The sequence below is a fragment of the Carassius auratus genome, chromosome 11 (genome assembly GCF_003368295.1).
Source record: "Carassius auratus strain Wakin chromosome 11, ASM336829v1, whole genome shotgun sequence".
Taxonomy (NCBI): Eukaryota; Metazoa; Chordata; class Actinopteri; order Cypriniformes; family Cyprinidae; genus Carassius; species Carassius auratus.
The window spans coordinates 13,744,241-13,761,080 of NC_039253.1; the positions used below are offsets into that span (position 1 = coordinate 13,744,241).

The 16,840-nt window shown below is 37.3% G+C and overlaps 1 protein-coding gene across 2 annotated transcripts in view; it reads left to right on the top strand.

The window, feature by feature from the left end:
* igsf21a (immunoglobin superfamily, member 21a) overlaps positions 1-16,840 on the top strand; it is a 176,957-nt gene that overhangs the window by 101,397 nt on the left and 58,720 nt on the right. For both annotated transcript variants that reach the window (XM_026275549.1, XM_026275550.1), the window contains exon 3: positions 13,647-13,768. In XM_026275549.1, coding sequence (XP_026131334.1) covers positions 13,647-13,768 — 122 coding nt within the window. The remainder of the gene's footprint in view (positions 1-13,646; positions 13,769-16,840) is intronic.

The following is a 16,840-nucleotide window of genomic DNA, read 5'->3' on the forward strand; positions in this document are numbered from 1 at the left end:
ATAATGAGAGAAAGTATACAGTAGTGAGGGGAAGTATGAGGATTTCGAAGGAAGTATCCACGTGCCTCTGTCCCTCTCCTACTACACCACTGTGTGATGATGGTATATTAAGCCACACTACTTGATCAAAGGGCCTAGAAATCCCCTCAGCTCAAAAGCGTTGGTTTTTTTTCAAACGTGCCTCATGTATCACTCCGTCGTCACTACAATAATGAGAGGTTTGTTGTTAGCTCGCCTGGGGTTTTTAAGCACTTCTCAAGTTGCAAGCATCAAGACCATGTCCTCTGTCTCCAATTCCACGAGAACGTAAACATTTATTAACATTTTATTTATTCCCCCCTCCAACCAGAATCCATTAGCCCACATTTCTCTCAGCATCTTTCTACACCAACTGCTTAAGAAAGCTTTCTCAGACAGTTTCGTGTCTGGACAACAAATTAGCTGCCGCAAAGAGACAGTAGGGGGTTTGGAAGCAGAACGACATAAAATATTTAAGTTCATGAGGATTGATGGAATATAACAAGCTTGTGTTTTGCTGTCAAAATGGATTACAAGAGATCCTTATATTTGATTGTTGCATTGTTTAGTGTGAAAGTTACTGGCAGCATCATAGATCCTAACGAGAATTGGTCAGAAATTGAATAGACATGTAACATCCTGACCTGAGACGTCCCGTGAGCATCAAGTGTCTGTTGTTGTTTTGTTCTTTAAATGGTGAAATCAAAGCCATTATAGCTTTCATTTCCCTGTCATGAGTGTAAAATGTGTCTTCGGGAGCAGAAAAAAAGGTCAATGCACTTTTTTTCTCTCTAGACACCTGGGTCTTTCACAGGCCAACAGTGTTTTTCTTTTTTTTTTCTTATTATTATTATTTTCTATTCTTTTCTCTCTATCTCTTTTATTTATTAACTTTTTGTGTGAATAAAGGAAGAACATAAATAATTTGTCAAGCTTGCCACACACCTCCTCATAGACTTCAATATACAGCATGCCTCAGAAAACCTGAAATATAATATGTAAGTGCAAACATGCTTCAAACACGCAGAAAGCGAAAGTGAGTGAAGTAGACATAGGATGCAAAAGGGAATCCAAAATTATTCAAGGTAAAATAAACACAGCATATGAAAACAATTAGTCCAAAGAGAAGCTCTTCTCTTGAAGGACGTCAACACAACTCATTATGCGTTTCTGACAGCAGCATGGCTGAAGCTCTATCCGCAGGCTATGGCATTTCCTTTTTTTTTCCCTGTAGTATGGGAATAGGATATTAAGTCAAGACCCACAGGGAAATTAACGTGTGAGGCTACAAACCCATATCACAGAATGCAAATACACCACACATCTCAAACGTGAAGGGACAACAAATTTGACTGGCAGACTGAATGTTGCACCTGAAATAATCTCGATAGTTCTAGCCTGACAGTGCTAATTAACAGCGACTGGGTAACCCTCAGAGTTTCATTGGTTAACATGTTAAGACTGCTCAATTTGTACTCATGTAAACTGCCACAAACAATTAATATTCTGGTAAACCTGTCAAGCTCATGTGCTCTGAGAAGTCAGCACACTCAAGTCCAATATTGTTAATTAGCATCTTGCCACCAGAGAACAATTATTTTAATCAAGGCAAAGTCTATAATAGAGGTAGACTGGGAGGCGCGATAGTACTCTAGGTGCTGGGTTAGTTGTCTGAGCACGCATTTAGACAGTCCTACCTACTACTGCAAAACAGCAATTGTATTAGAGGCTAAAGTGTCCAACCGAGTGCTCAAAGTGGTAGGGTGCCATTTACAGAATGTACCTGGCAAGCTGTGATATTTTTATGCTTGCATATATATTTAATATTAGTTAATCAATTTATCTTTTCATTTTATAAATGTTGTTGACCCCCTTAGGGAACAGAGGTACAATTCCATTTTTTATTCTTTATTTAATGTTAACACAGTCAGTAACACCATGTTTGAATATAACAATAATGGACATGCATTACAACATTTAGTCTTTACAGAGTGCTGGGTAAAAACAACATAATAGAGCCACTGTAGTCTATTATGTTGCTAATATTATTCTTGATATGATATCGACAAGAAAAAGAGGAAACCACTAATGGTTCTTGGCTGGATAACTGTAATAAGCTCTTTAGAATTGAACATGAACACAAAGTTAGGCCTAGAGAAATGAAAGGAAATTGTACCACTAATTTTGGCCTGCCTCTCTGCATTGAATCAGCAGGCTGTTATATCTATCTAAAAATCATGAGGTAAAGGATATTGGATAATTTAGTTGAGATGCTTTTGTTTTAATTAAATTTTTAATTGTAAAATATTTCCCCTTTTAACTAAAGGAATGTGTTTAATAGCATACTGTAATAGTTTATGAATCAAGAGTTAATTTGACTGATAACATTAGCACCTTTTAGAATGTCACATGAGGTTCTGGTCAAGGTCGCATCCTTAAAGTTTTGATCAAATTCAACATGACACCGTGTGCCCTCTTTGCAAAGAGAAATCTTCTGGAAGCCGTTCAGGACGGAATCTTTTTCACACACTCGTTGAGTACAGATGACTTTTTTTGGTTTATCTTTGAAAGCTTCCCTCTTACATTCCATTTTAGAAGTTCCCTTTGAAGCCTCCCTTCAGCTGCCACAAGGCATTACGGTCCAGCTAGTGCATCGAAGTCACATGACAAACAGAAAAACGCTGGAAAACCCGATATGACACATGGCGGAAAACTTGCATCAAAAGACGTGGAATAGGTTTAATATTGAATGAAGGTTTTTGTTCTGTAATTAACTGTGTCAAGTGCAGTTCAGATAAAGTCACATTGCACACCTAAATGATTTGTAATGGGCCACCATCTGCTCCGTTTGTGAGGATTGTCAAGTAAGTAAACAAGAAATATCACATTGCGCTTGGTATTAAGAGAAGTATAAAATAAGCCTCATTCCTCGGTATGTGAGAATGATGAAAATTTGAAAGCTTCATCTCAGGATATACTCTTTTTATTTTTTTATTTTATTTTTTATTTGTCGCTGTGCAGGAAAGGGAGAAATTATTACTTCAAATCTGTATGTTAATCCTTGGTAACCTGCCTGACAACTCGTCATCAAAAAATAAAGACCAAATCCCTCCTCTGGATTACTGATAAACCCATCTCCGAATGATGCCTGTGTCATCTCAGTAATAGGTGGAACCAACAACTGGAATGTTACACAGGAAGTTCATGGTGAAATTGCTTCTGTATTTTCTCAAACCTAACATTACATGATTGTTTTAGAGTCAAAAGAGATATTACTAGTGTTGTTTTTTGGCGGCCTGGTTTTAATTTTAGTTTTAGTCTAGTCTTTGTGTGAAGCTGTCATTTTAGTTTGTATTACTTTTAGTCGCGTTCATACTCAAGTACACACATCGGACTCTTATCTGTGTCAGACTTAACTTTGTTTGTTGTCATCTTCTAAATAATGCCGCTAGTGGGGCTTGAGGAAGTGATGTCACCTGCGTCTGCTCAGTGCAACCTGATGCAGCCCCTGAAGTGAGACACAGGAAACAGAAATACTGCAAAATAATAATAATAATAACGCGACTAAACGAGACAAAATAACGTTATGGCATTTAGTTTCATCTCGTTCTGGTCAACGAAAAAGAAGAGACATTTTAGAATAGTTTTTATTTTGTAAACCACACTCAGTCTCATTTTTATTCGTCAACAATATTGCATTATACATTTAATTATAGTCATCGTCACATGACCAGCATTTATGTTGCATCTCATCTCATTTTCATTTAACTGTAAAGTTTGATAGAGATTTGTTGACGACAATATTTAGTCATAATTTTGGTTGACAAAGGCAACACTAGATATTACACACAAAAATGTGCTTGTTCCTGTGTGTTAACATTATAATGTAGTTGGAAAAAGATATATGTGTACAAATAAAGTAGATTAGGCACATTAGATAGAGAAACATGAGCTTTTTGTTTTCGAGTAAACATTAAATGTCACATGCAATGTATATTACTGACTTATTTAAAGGGATAGTTCACCCCAGAATGAAAATTATATTATTAAATACTAATCTTAATGTTGATACAAACCCGTGAGACCTCCGTTCATCTTCAGAACACATATTAAGATTTTTTTTTTGACCCTACAGAAAGGTAGCAAGGACATCGATAAAATGGTCCATTTGACATCAGTGGTTCAACCGTAATTTTATGAAGCCACAAAACATTTTTTTTTGTGTGTGTGTACAAAGAAAACATGAATAACAACTTTACTGAACAATGTCTTTTCTTCTGCTTCAGTCTCTACCATTCTCACGTGAACATTGCTATTGCTATGATATGCAGTATTATAGACTACCATCGCTAGAAGCAGTGCATTATTTTCAGCTGAGACTGAATTAGTATTGTCATGCTTATGCTAGCTTCCCATGATTAATGTGATCTCTTCTTATTTAGCCATGTCACCACCAGATCCAGATGGTGAGAGTCTCTGTCCAGAGGGGCAGGTGTAGAGCAAAGACACAGTCTTTTCTGGAACGCTCTGAACATATGCAGACACACAGGATGTGCTGTGGCCCATAATGTCTTCTGGACCATCTGTCGGTGGCGCTCGTGCCCACCCCTGCCTGTCCGCATCTGCAGAAGGATAAAATGATATATTCAAATGACAGATCAACTGAATAATTATTGTCCTGATTCCATGGTGTGTAGCAGTGCCAGAGCGGTGTCCCAAAATAAACTAAAAATAGTTAATTTTTGCATTATTTATTATAAAAAAAATTTATGAGAAATAATGTGATTGTAGAAAATCCCTTATTTCCGATTCCTTATCTCCTTCTTTGATGGAAAGTGTGCATACATATACAGTAAAGTTAAAGGAAATCTGGATTTCATGTCCTCGGATAACCCATGCTTGCTCTCTATGGCTCAAAGGATTAAGGGCAATCTCTCCCAGAGGTCTGTGTGTCCTCTTTTTGTAGTCCATTGTCACCTTGTCCTTCAGTCAAAGCTTTGTTTTCCTACTGCAGGGTGATGCTTACATAACGTGTGTTCGTCTCCTCATTGACTAAAACTTATATAACATGTTTTTTTGTTGTTTTTTTAAAGTGTGTAGGTGGATATGGGTGGGGGAATAGATGAGTGTGTTTGTTTTTTGGTGCATATAGTTGAGTTTTCCTAGAAATGCAGTGTTCTAGTGGCACAAGCCCTGTGGCACTTAAGTTGACAGGAAATGAATAAAAGTCTCTGTAAGGAAGTCCTCAATTACTATTAACATGAGGCCAGGGAATGATTCCTGCCTTCCCTGGTTTGTGGGAAACTGGACCTCATGCATGATGTCCTTCTGGCAGTAAAAGACAGCCTCTTTTAGCCTTCCCCTTGGTCTTCATTGTCCTTAAGCGGTAGGTTAATGTATGCCCCAGACAGCATATGTCCAGCATTATAATCAGAGTGGATGTTCTCTCTATTAAATTTACCCTTCTTATTTATTTTTTTCTGCTCCTTGGAATACAAAAACCCTCACATTACTTTTTCTGTGACCGCTATAGTGTTGACAAAAAAAAGTATCTGGATATTTAAGATGCACTTCATGTTGTATTTCAATTGTATATTATTTCTACTTTTTATGTGTCTTATATATTTGTTATTTGTTTTGCCAATGTGTGTGCTAAAGTTCAGTAGCAAATAAGGCCAAGTGAAAAGAGTTGCAAAAAAAAGCTATAGAGTTGTATAGTTGTTTTATCGAGTAATGTGAAGATTTTGATGAGATTGCAGAGGCTGAAGCTGATGAACACAGGACTTTCCAGCAGGGCAACCATCAAAAGAAAAATCCATATCTACTGAAGCTTTGTTCAGGGGTTTTGTACAGTCTCCAGATTTAAATCATATTAAATATTATCAGTGGGAGTGGAAATAAGCAGTGGCAACACGAAAACCAAAGACTATCAGTTATGGTGAACCTTTTTCAAGTGAGAAATCGTTCCAGTAGAGAGGTGACAGAAGCATAAATTGCTTTTACTTTTATTATTATTATTAAAAAATGCATTACTTTTAAAACAAAATGCTGAAAGAAAAGTGGCATATCTAAACAAGCAAAAAGTAAAAAAAAAAAAAAAATTTGCCATTATATTTCACCAACTTTTCCCAGAGTCATTTTAAGTGGCTGAAAGCTGTCTTCCTTTCAAATAAGTGCCACTTGGTTTGATATTTTGTCATCTAATACATTGACATTCATGCATTTTTAAGCATGTCTTAAGCGTCTGAATGCTTTCTGTGGAAACTATCTGGCCTTTGGCTTGACCTTGTGAAACCGGAGCAGTTCAGATGTTCTCATCTGCCCTGATTTGGGCTCAACTGGAGCTGGAACATGTCTGGCAGCATGAGTTTTAATCCCAGGGTTCCAATCTGCCAGAGAATGCCTCATCCAATCACTGCTCTGTCATCCCTGGTGGTCTTGGAATGGAAATGAGTGACAGCATGTCTAGAGCATGTGACACTCACATCGGGGCAGAGGAACATTTATCACCTCAATGGCCATCCTTTTATTTATTTTTTTGTTATTTTTTTCATAGATACACATTAGTTCCTCATTAGGGTTTGTTTTTTTACATTATTAGGCAGATATCAAGCCTGTTTGACAAGTGTTAACAAGGTGGGCTCCCTGAATAGATATAAAAATATGAGAAACCTGTACTTTTGACTGCTTATGCGCCTCATTACTGTACTTTTATTTGTTATGACACACAAAATGCACTGAGCCTGTCACAAATAGTCTTATGCAAGACATGCACATGACAGCTCTGCAGCTTGAAGATGCAGTTTATAATGGCACCTATCAGCCCCATGAGGTGAGATGGTTTTGTGACTGTGTTTAAGTGGATAACCCGTCCCATGGCATCTGTGAAAGCCCTGCAGAGAGGCCGATCCCTTTCAGTGGCATAGCCAGGAGGGAGGAGACATCTGACATGTGCAGCATGAAATTCATTCAGCACGCCTCTCACTGTACTCACTCGGCACAGCGGGGACCTCTGCTCACCACGGGTTCCCAGGTGAGCAGGTAGAGCAGTTTAAGCTCACAGCTGCGTCCTGTGGAGACGTCGTGGAAATATCATAGGGACCTACTGGAGAAACGCTGGAGGCTGTGATTTAGTTACAGTTATTACGGCGCAGCGTTGAATTAGGTTTTTGTGTTGTTTAGAATGAAGAGCCCTTGGTGTTGAGGAAACAGCCACACTTCCAGTAGTACAGCGGCCCTATTTCGTGTCCCTTTCAGAGCGCACATTGTGTCCATTGTGTGAGCACAATATTAAACCAATTGCCATGCAGATGAGCTGTTCTATAACACTCTGAACAGCACAATGCGCCGTTCACATCTTTTTTTTTGTTGTTGTTAGCATTTCAACAATGCGTCAGCTCATACTAAGAAGAACTGCAATAAATCTTATTAAACTCGAGTTTCACCAGCGGTTAAAAGGAGCCTACAGAGATGCTCTAGTAGAACATCACACTTTAATGAGTAAGCCTCTGTAGATTTACGTGTACATGAGTGTTCATTTAACATGTTAATTTACTGCAATTAATAAACAATTAACACCTCTATTACTGTTTATATATATATATATATCTAGTGTTCCTGTAGCTCAAGTGTTAGATGTGTTATCTAGCGCAAGGTTGGGGGTTCGAATCCCAGAAAACACATGTTAGGAAAAATTTGTAGCCTGAATGCAATTTAAGTCGCTTTGGATAAAAGCGTCTGCTAAGTGTATAATATATATATATATATATATATATATATGTGTGTGTGTGTGTGTGTGTGTGTGTGTGTGTGTGTGTGTGTGTGTGTGTGTGTGTGTGTGTGTGTTCCACCAGTTGGGCTTTAATCCTCCTTCAATTTTAAAAATGTTAGTGGTAGTACTACGTAGTCTGGTCACCATTTACTAGATGAAAGCAGGTTCATGGCAAATAAAAGCTGTTTACAAAAGCTTTCTTACCAAGGCTAAGACAGCATGTTTTGCAGGGGTTTGTATACTTTGCACACAAGACTAGATTGACTGCTGGATGTACAATATTTGGAGAACATACAAAGGAAGACAGAGGAGTGTGGCTGCAAATATTGTATAGGGACTTTGCACCCCCTATGGCTATGTTTGTTTAGAGTGCTAAACCGCATGCAGAGACTGCTTTAAATCTTTAGAAGAAACGAGTTGAGAGCAAGATTATTGATATGAACTTTGAGTCGACAAACAGCTGTCTGTCATGTCATCAACATACGTATGATTTAAGTGTGTGCTATGTTGGTTAATAGTTTGCTGTTAAATCACTAATATTAGGCCTGTCATCCATTCTCAGGTTAGGAAATAATGGATTAGAAAAGGGGTGGTTATGGGGCGAAACTAAACTCCTGTTAAGTGATGGTCCGTGAAGGGAATAGAACAAAAAAGTAACAGAAGAGTTTTAAACCACATCTGAAAGGATGACAGCTGTGGGTGTATCCTAAAATGCTAAACAGTTTAGGGGAAAACAGCAATCCATTTATTATACATATACACTGTTTTTTTTTAAATATTAGGGTCAGCAAGATTATTATTAGGGTTTTTTTTTTTTTTTTTTTTATAAGTCTCTTACGCACAACTTGGGTGCATTAATTTGATTAAAAAAAAAAAAAAAACTAGTGGTAGTGAAGCTGAAGTCACCAGTGACACATGATCTTTTAGAAATCATCTGAATATGCTGATTTGGTGCTCAAGAAACATTTCTTAGTTTTTTCAATAGTAAAAACAGTTATGTAGCCAAAATATATTAAATTTCTTTTAGGATTTTTTGATGAATAAAATTTAAAAGAAAATGGCAAACATTTTTGAAGATTTCTTTTTTTTTTTTTTGACAAAATAATAATTATAATATTAATGACTTGCATCTGATCAGTTTGTCTCCTTTCAGCTGAACATTTTAGATAAGCCAAAGCAAACTGATGGCCAGACAGTGTGATGAAATGTATGTGAATTCTGCTACAACCTGAAGCTTCATTTTCAGTGAGGCTGTGGAAGTGATCTAAGGTTACGATAGGATTAAACTAAGTGTCTATGTTAATGTGAATGTGTGTTTTCTCAGGCTGCAGAAAGTGATTCAGGAGTGCTCTATAAATAACCACAGCTCAGTTAGGCCCGGGGGATGGGGTGCCACTCTGCTGAAGTGAGCTGAGTGAAGGTAGGGAGATGGCCAGGGCCTCCATGTGGAACTGCAGCAGACGGCGTGCATTGTTTACACTCTGTAGGGACCCTCAGCCTCAGCCACTCATACCCTTGTAGGTTGCACCCTTCTCCAACCCCTCTTGATCCTGTTTGCCTGCTTGGCTGCACCCTTCTGTAACTTGGAACTGATCAAAGTTGACTGATTAAAGCGCAGGCATGTTTGTTGTAAAATGAATATGACTAGATATCTGCTCTCTGAGGCTGGTTAGAGTGTGAGTTTGGGACACTATGATTTCTATGATGTGGTAAATCAGCATTTCATTTGATAAAATTATCATTGTCAAAGGTCTTGACGAAAGCCTGTCAAAATTAAAGTTTGGTTTAGCTTGAAGAAATTGTGACAGAAATAAATTACCAGTGTACAGCAGAATGAAAGTAATAATAATGCATTATTAAAACATATATCACACATTTTAATTTATTCCATGTTTTCATTATATCAGTAAACCTGTAGAAATATGTTTGTTAAAAATAAAATGAATTGATAAATTTTCATTTAATATCATTTGCAAGATTAAGTTGTTAATATTTTATGTCTTTATTTGATTACCACAATTTTTGATAATCATTTTGTATTAAATGCACAGACACTATTTAACTGAACAAAAATGACATCACTGAATTCAATGATGAACTGCCTTTAACTATTATTTTGCATTATTGACACACTGTTCTCCTAATGAATGTTGTTCAGTTGCTTTGATGCAATGTATTTTGTTTAAAGCGCTATATAAATAAAGGTGACTTGACTTGACTATTAAATCATGAATCCAGACAATTAAAACAGAAACTCAGTTTTCTGAAGATTTTATTGTTATTATTATCAATATTAAAAAAGAAAAAGTTCATCTTTATAAAAAAATAAAAAAAATAGTAAAATAATAAAATCAAATGAATCACACAGGGACCTGTGAGCATATATCCAAGGTGTCCTACTGTTAGAGTTTATTGTGGGTACACAGACAGACTTAGAAGGCGGAGATTGTTCTCGCCCACCCAGATTCTATTCCTCCTCTCCAGATGGTATAGAGCCACTGCTGTACTTCCGTGTCTCTGTGGTAATGTGTGGAACAGATTCAATAAGCTACCTCGAGCTGGATGTACGTTTCTCCCCCATGTGGCCTTTTTGCTCAATAAAAGCACATTTATCTGATTTCCTGTTGTCTGCCTGTCTCCTTCCACATTCTCAAAGCAGAAGTAGTCGTCAAGACAACAGGGCGGACAGTCATGCATGATGGATGTCCTTTCGCATGGGAGTTCAGGTCCATTTTGATTACGAGGTGAATTCATTAGGCCCACATGTGTGAGCACGCCATGGAGACGAGCCAGCTAAATGTCTCTTGTTTCCTGCCATATTACCATGGTAGTCTTTTTTTTTTTTTTTTTGATTAATTTTAAGATGAATGGCCTAAAAGAAGTCTTTATATATGCACAAGTAAATAGAGGGAGAGAGAGAAAGAGAGAGAGAGAGAGAGAGAGAGAGAGAGACTAGTATGTGTGTATATTTTAAATCGTTAAAAGTATAGCTGAATTAGGAAAATGCCTTTTTAATACTTTTAAATATTTGTTTCCTAAAATAAATATACTATCAGCATTTTGGGGAATTTTAATCAACATATTCAAAATAATAATTTCAAAGCAGAGTCAATTTTTTTTTAATTGTTTAAATCAATAAAGCTATTCTGAATTATGCAGAAAATAATAGATATTTATATTTATTAGTGTGGAAACAACTACAGTATATCAAACATTTGGAAACTATATATATAAAAAAAAACATACAGTATGTTTTCAATCTGGATAACAATATGTTTACATTGTCATGCATGCAACTTATTTCAAATATATTTTGACGTTAAGAATGAACTGAAAATGACAACAGGAAACTGATCTGAAAGGGTCTTGATGTTCTATCAAACATCTACAACATGAGATTCCCATCATGCTATTCATTTATTTCATTTTTTTTTTTTTTCATTTATGCCATTCCATTGAACAATGGCACCTTTTGTTTCCCGCCATGCTCTTGATGTTCTCATTACTGTCCTCTTCTCTTGTCATGATGACAAAGTGGGTGACAGTGTCTGTTTTTTTTCGACAGGCCCATTTTGTGTTTGTATTTATCAGAGAGAATGTCAGAACCTTTACTCTGCCTCTCCCACTCATCATGTGCTTGCTGTTTTTAGCATACACTCGCTGCTTATCAAATATTGTCATACGTGCTTGAATAAACAAAAGCACCCTCTCATTTTATAATGCCTGTAAACAGAGCAAACCATTCACCTTGTGTCTCTCCACAATCATAGATTTGTATTTTTTCTTCAGAGTCTCCATTAAGTGTAAAAATAAGTTTTAGGTACAAAAAAAAAAAAAAAAAAACATTCAGTGTGTTCGATTTTCTCATCCACTTTTTGTCCTTCTATGCTTCACTAATGCATTTCTTTGTGATTTATGAAACAAGATACAGGTGATTTCACGTTATGGTTGTACATTAAAGGGCAGAATGCAGTTTTTCATAAATCTTTTGAATGGTTGCTGCAATACATTGAAAGAAATGCACTGCCGGTAGACCCATCTCAGGCTGTTCATAACAATGCTTGAGTCAAGAGCTGAATCCACCGAAGGAATCTGTATTCAGCTACTGGGATCACTATATATTTTTCAAGACATGCCAGACAGAAATGATGTTGCGTTTCACCTTTTAAAGTATTTTAAAGCATTATAAGAGTCAACTACAAAAGCGCCTAGGATCAACCTGAGGAGAAAACACAACTATCAAACAGAGGTTTGCTTTTAGTGACTGACCTTTAAATGTCCTCACTTCCCTGTAAACCTGTAGCAAAATGTAGCGGGACCCATAGAAGCCACATCCTTGCATGCTTACAAGACAGCCAGATGGTCAGGTTGATCGTCAATGCTCAAAGTGCAATGCCAAAGCATTCCTTGCTTGTGTTGTAAGTGGCATCACTTCAAAATCCTTGGGTTGTCAAAATGAGTATTTTGCTGACCTGTTTCTCAGACACAAATACACGTCTGTCTATCAGTAGAAGTATTTTCACCATTCATCATATTTCTGCCTAAAAGAATATACTTTTGGTCGATGTATTTTTGGAAGGTTGCTTATATATATATTACAGATTTTTTTAAATAGTTTTATGGTACATAGACATGTATAAACGTACACTGTATCTGCTTTACGAGAAATTAAATTGCAACTCAAAGGTATAGAAATGGATTCAGACCTCCAAATGTATCCGTAAAGAGATGGAAGAGCTCAAAAATATTCCTAACCCACACACTTTCACATTTAAATGGACTCTTGCTCCAGGTGTATTAAAATAAATCAAATCATGTTGGAATTGCTCTGTAATATCTCACTGTTATAGTGCGTTTTCAGATATGCATTATGTAAACATTATCCTATCCGCTTGAAATGTTTATCCCCTGTATTCATTGTGCCCATAATTCCTTTATAAAGAGAATTTGAGCAATTATGAATCATTGTGTGTTGTAGTGGCTGCAGGCATTCAGTGTGAATCTCTAGAGGAATAGAGGTTATTGTGGCCTACCTACACGCATCTGTGAGGGCAGCGTGAATTGTTTGTTCAAATCAAACCAATTTAACACTGTCCTCGTGGCGCTGTTGTTCCCCACACAGAGGAAAACCAATCGCAAATCCACCTAGGACTGATTTACAGCGCCAGAGGAGCAGATTAAGAGGCCGTCGATAGCATCTCAAGTGTTCGCCGAAAGAAAGACACCTGTCCTGCCAACAATTCCCCGCTTCAAAAGCAGACATTAACACTTCCATTAAAATCTGTCACCCCTCTTTCTCTCTCTTCTTTCTGTGCTATGAAGAGAAATCGCAGTCATTCAAATGCTAAGCGACTTTCTCTCCCCTGTGGATATTAGCGCAAAAAGAGCCATGCTCCATCATTTGCAAAGAACGTCAGGGAGGGGAAAAAGACACAAAATGAGCCAACAGTGACGCGAATATCCCTCACCTCTGCAATATCTCTTCACATTTCATTACCTTTCCTGTGCCGCAGACCAACAAAATGCAACAAAAACGTCAGTCATCATTAGATCGCTGCCTTATAAGCGCACTAAATTCCTAATGCCACATATGTAAGTGTCTCGCTGATTTCATCATGCTCGGCAGGTTTCCAAGAGCTAATTTAAATTCATCTCTTCACGAGCTCTTAAATAATATACCAATAATGACTGTAAACGGATCAATGGGATCATTTTAAAGTGTGAGCACTAACTTTGCCTGTGGGCATCAAGCTCTTGTACTGTCTCATCTCATTATTTATGTATAGGGATCTATGGAGTATCCACTTCATTAAAAGACACATCTTTTTATAAATTTTTTATTCTTATTTCTCAACAGGTTACAGACGGAGGCACTATTAAGCAGAAGATTTTTACGTACGATGCTATGTTCAATACCAATTACTCCCATATGGAGGATTACCGGAGAAGGGAAGACCTGGTGTATCAATCGACGGTCCGGTAAGAGCCTCTAGTTGTTATATGATGTCACAAAAAAGAATATGTCTGTAATAGTGACCATGGATCACAAAACCAAACAAAAATTAAGTTTTGATCTATTTATGGTAGGAATTGTACAATATATATTTATGGAACATGATATTTACTGAATAATTTAACGACTTTAAACATTAAAGAAAAAATAATTGATATTGAAAATGTATCCGTGCGACTAAAGGTTTTTTGGTCCAGGGTCACATATGATCTCTGGAAATGCCACATTTTTTTCATAGCACATTGGACTGTAATGATAATGTAGACAGTAAGACTGGCAACTTGCCTGGCTTGCATCATTTCTGACTGTGTTCATTACCTATTGCTTTTCTACATTACTATAAAGAGAAATGCCTTGGGTTCCTTCTGCATTAACTTTCTTATGTGTGCATCAGAAAGCCATCTTTATCGTTTCTTCAATGCATTTCTAAAATGTTAAAATTAAATCAATGTTTGACACCCATTTCAGCATATCACTATAATTTTTAACAGTTGACCAATCAGACCAATTTGGGGCAGGATTAGAATATTAGGTTTATTAACTTGTTCATTAGAATATATGCTAATGACTCTTTTGTTTAACGGGGTCATATGATGCAATTTCAAGTTTTAAGTTAAGTTGTATTTAAATCACTGTTCCAGAACATTTCAACCCAAATATTCAGATGTGTGCTGCACATTTTATGGAGGATTGTTTCCTAATCCTGGAAGAGTAGACTAGTTCTGTGTCCTGTGTATACTGGTCCCACAAAGGCCTAAAAAAGTTAGACTCTTTAAGTAAAATATGACCTGATTAAGAAACTTTCCTCAGTATCCAGTACTTTTTAGTATGTTCACCCAATGAGCCCCAAGCCTAGCTTTTTCTTCTGGGCCCTCAGTTGCAGTGCTCCCCATTCAGGAAACGTCATCTTTAGTCTTCCCTTTTCGAACATCTGCTGTAGTGTTTCACAGGCCCACTGAGAAACAGACGTATTTCCCAAGTCATCCTTGATACCTGAGGCTCAGCTTCAGGCGGAAAAGCAAAAGCAAGCCCCAGAAATATTTTCTCATATCCGCTCTTCTCCTCAACAAAACATACAGGTGTCTTGTCAAACCAAAAGCTGGTACAAATTATTAGGTAAAGAGCAGAGAAAGGAAGGTTTTGATTACTAGTTCAACCTGCTGCAAGACTACCTGCATTTTTTTTTTTTTACATTGCATACTGTATATGTGCACATGTGCATCAAGTCAAGCAGAGTTTTTCAGGCAACAGGCTACAATACCTCCTTGCTTTGCTTGGAAAGTGGCACAGTGTATGATGTGTATACACACACAGAAACAAACACTCCTACCCAGCAGGAAGTAAATTGACTGTCACACTATAAGCAGCAGTAGGGATCACCTGTATTGACCTCGCAGTCTCACATAATGCTCGGTAAGGAAGATGGCAACTGCAGAGACCATCAAACTCCATGTGCAGTCTCCTAAGTATAAATACATACACGCATAGTGAAATCCACTGAAAATGAAAAATAATTTCCATTAACAGTGATTTGTTTTCAAGTACAAATATCTACTAAAATATTTGTAGTTCACATGCACTTCACAGTGCATTGTAGTTCATATTTTTTCACAGTGAAAATCCAAGTCAACTCAGTTGCCCTGACACGCAGACATACAGTCAGATAGAAAAAAACAACAACAATTAGATAGATGGATAGACATTTGATAGATAGACAGACAGACAGATATATAGTAGTTTCCCCTGTCTCCTCTGACACAGCATTCTGCGGGAGATCCAGAGCACCCAGACAGGATATTTCACAGGAATTATCTCTGATTTTCATTCCAGAGTGGCAAGAAGCCACACCGGTAGGCCTTGCCACTCTAATTCAGTTCTCAGCATTTCGTCTGAAAATAAATGCACCAGTAAGGGTCTTTCTAGAAATCGAAAACAGAGATAGACATGTCTGCCTCTAGCTGGGCCACAGAAGTTTGCTTGTTTTCACATTACTGCTTCGTCTGCTTGCATGCTGCTCAGAAGTACGCATCTCATCTCTTGGAGTATTGAGGAATAATAAAAAAGCTTTTGTTTTTCCATTTTGAACGGCACAGGATTTTCCAGTCCCATCAAAGTCTTAGATGACAGTTTGAATTCCCTGAAAACTCAACACCACGCAAGGTGTCAAATGAGACATTATTACAGCGCAGATTGAAATTCGTTGTCTTTTCTAAACTTTACCCTCACAACTCCCCTTAAGGAGGCTACGTTGTTGAAGGCATTTGAAAAATGTATTATGTTCAATTTTAATATTTAATATAAGTCATAATGTTAGGTTTTTTTTTTCTTGTTCTTCACTAGCTTCTCCTTGCTACAAAGCTGCCAGTCTATTATGATGGAAAGTTTGAGCTGTCAATCAAATCTCAAACAGGTCCACAGGACCCTCCCCCTTGGACTCTGACCTGGATCTTTTCTCTCATTACCATGGACACCTCAGTTCTCTACCTGTTCCTATGAGACCCAACTGCTCTTAGCAAAACATTCAGCTTTATACTCAGAAACAAAAGCACTTACGCCCACTGGGCCCTCCAGGGCCCTTCAGGAGAAGCCCGTTCTTCAATAAAAGCCCCTGATTATCACTCACATCTATCAGATTTTTTTCATGCCACTTCACCGAAACGCGACAATAGTGTTAAAAGAGAGAGATGAAATATGCTGTGTGTCATTGAAGCATGTGATGTCTCTTTTTAGTCTGGAAGTGAGGACACTGTGTAGTGGAGCAGCACTGACTGTTATATACCTTGTTGAGAAGGTGAGCAAGATGGCTTGTGTTCATGCCATTTGTACTGATTTATGACCGATTCATTTCCAAATGTGGGATTTGTGGTAGGGTTAATTTTGTCAGTCTTTTGAATTAGTCTTAGTCCTGTGTCAAATTAACTTTTTAGTTATGAGCATATTTAATCAACCATGTTCTGTTTTTGTTTAGGACATGTTTTAGTCTACAAAATATCTGAGCATTTTAGTCTAGTTTTAGTCGTTGAGTTATTCTGTTTAAA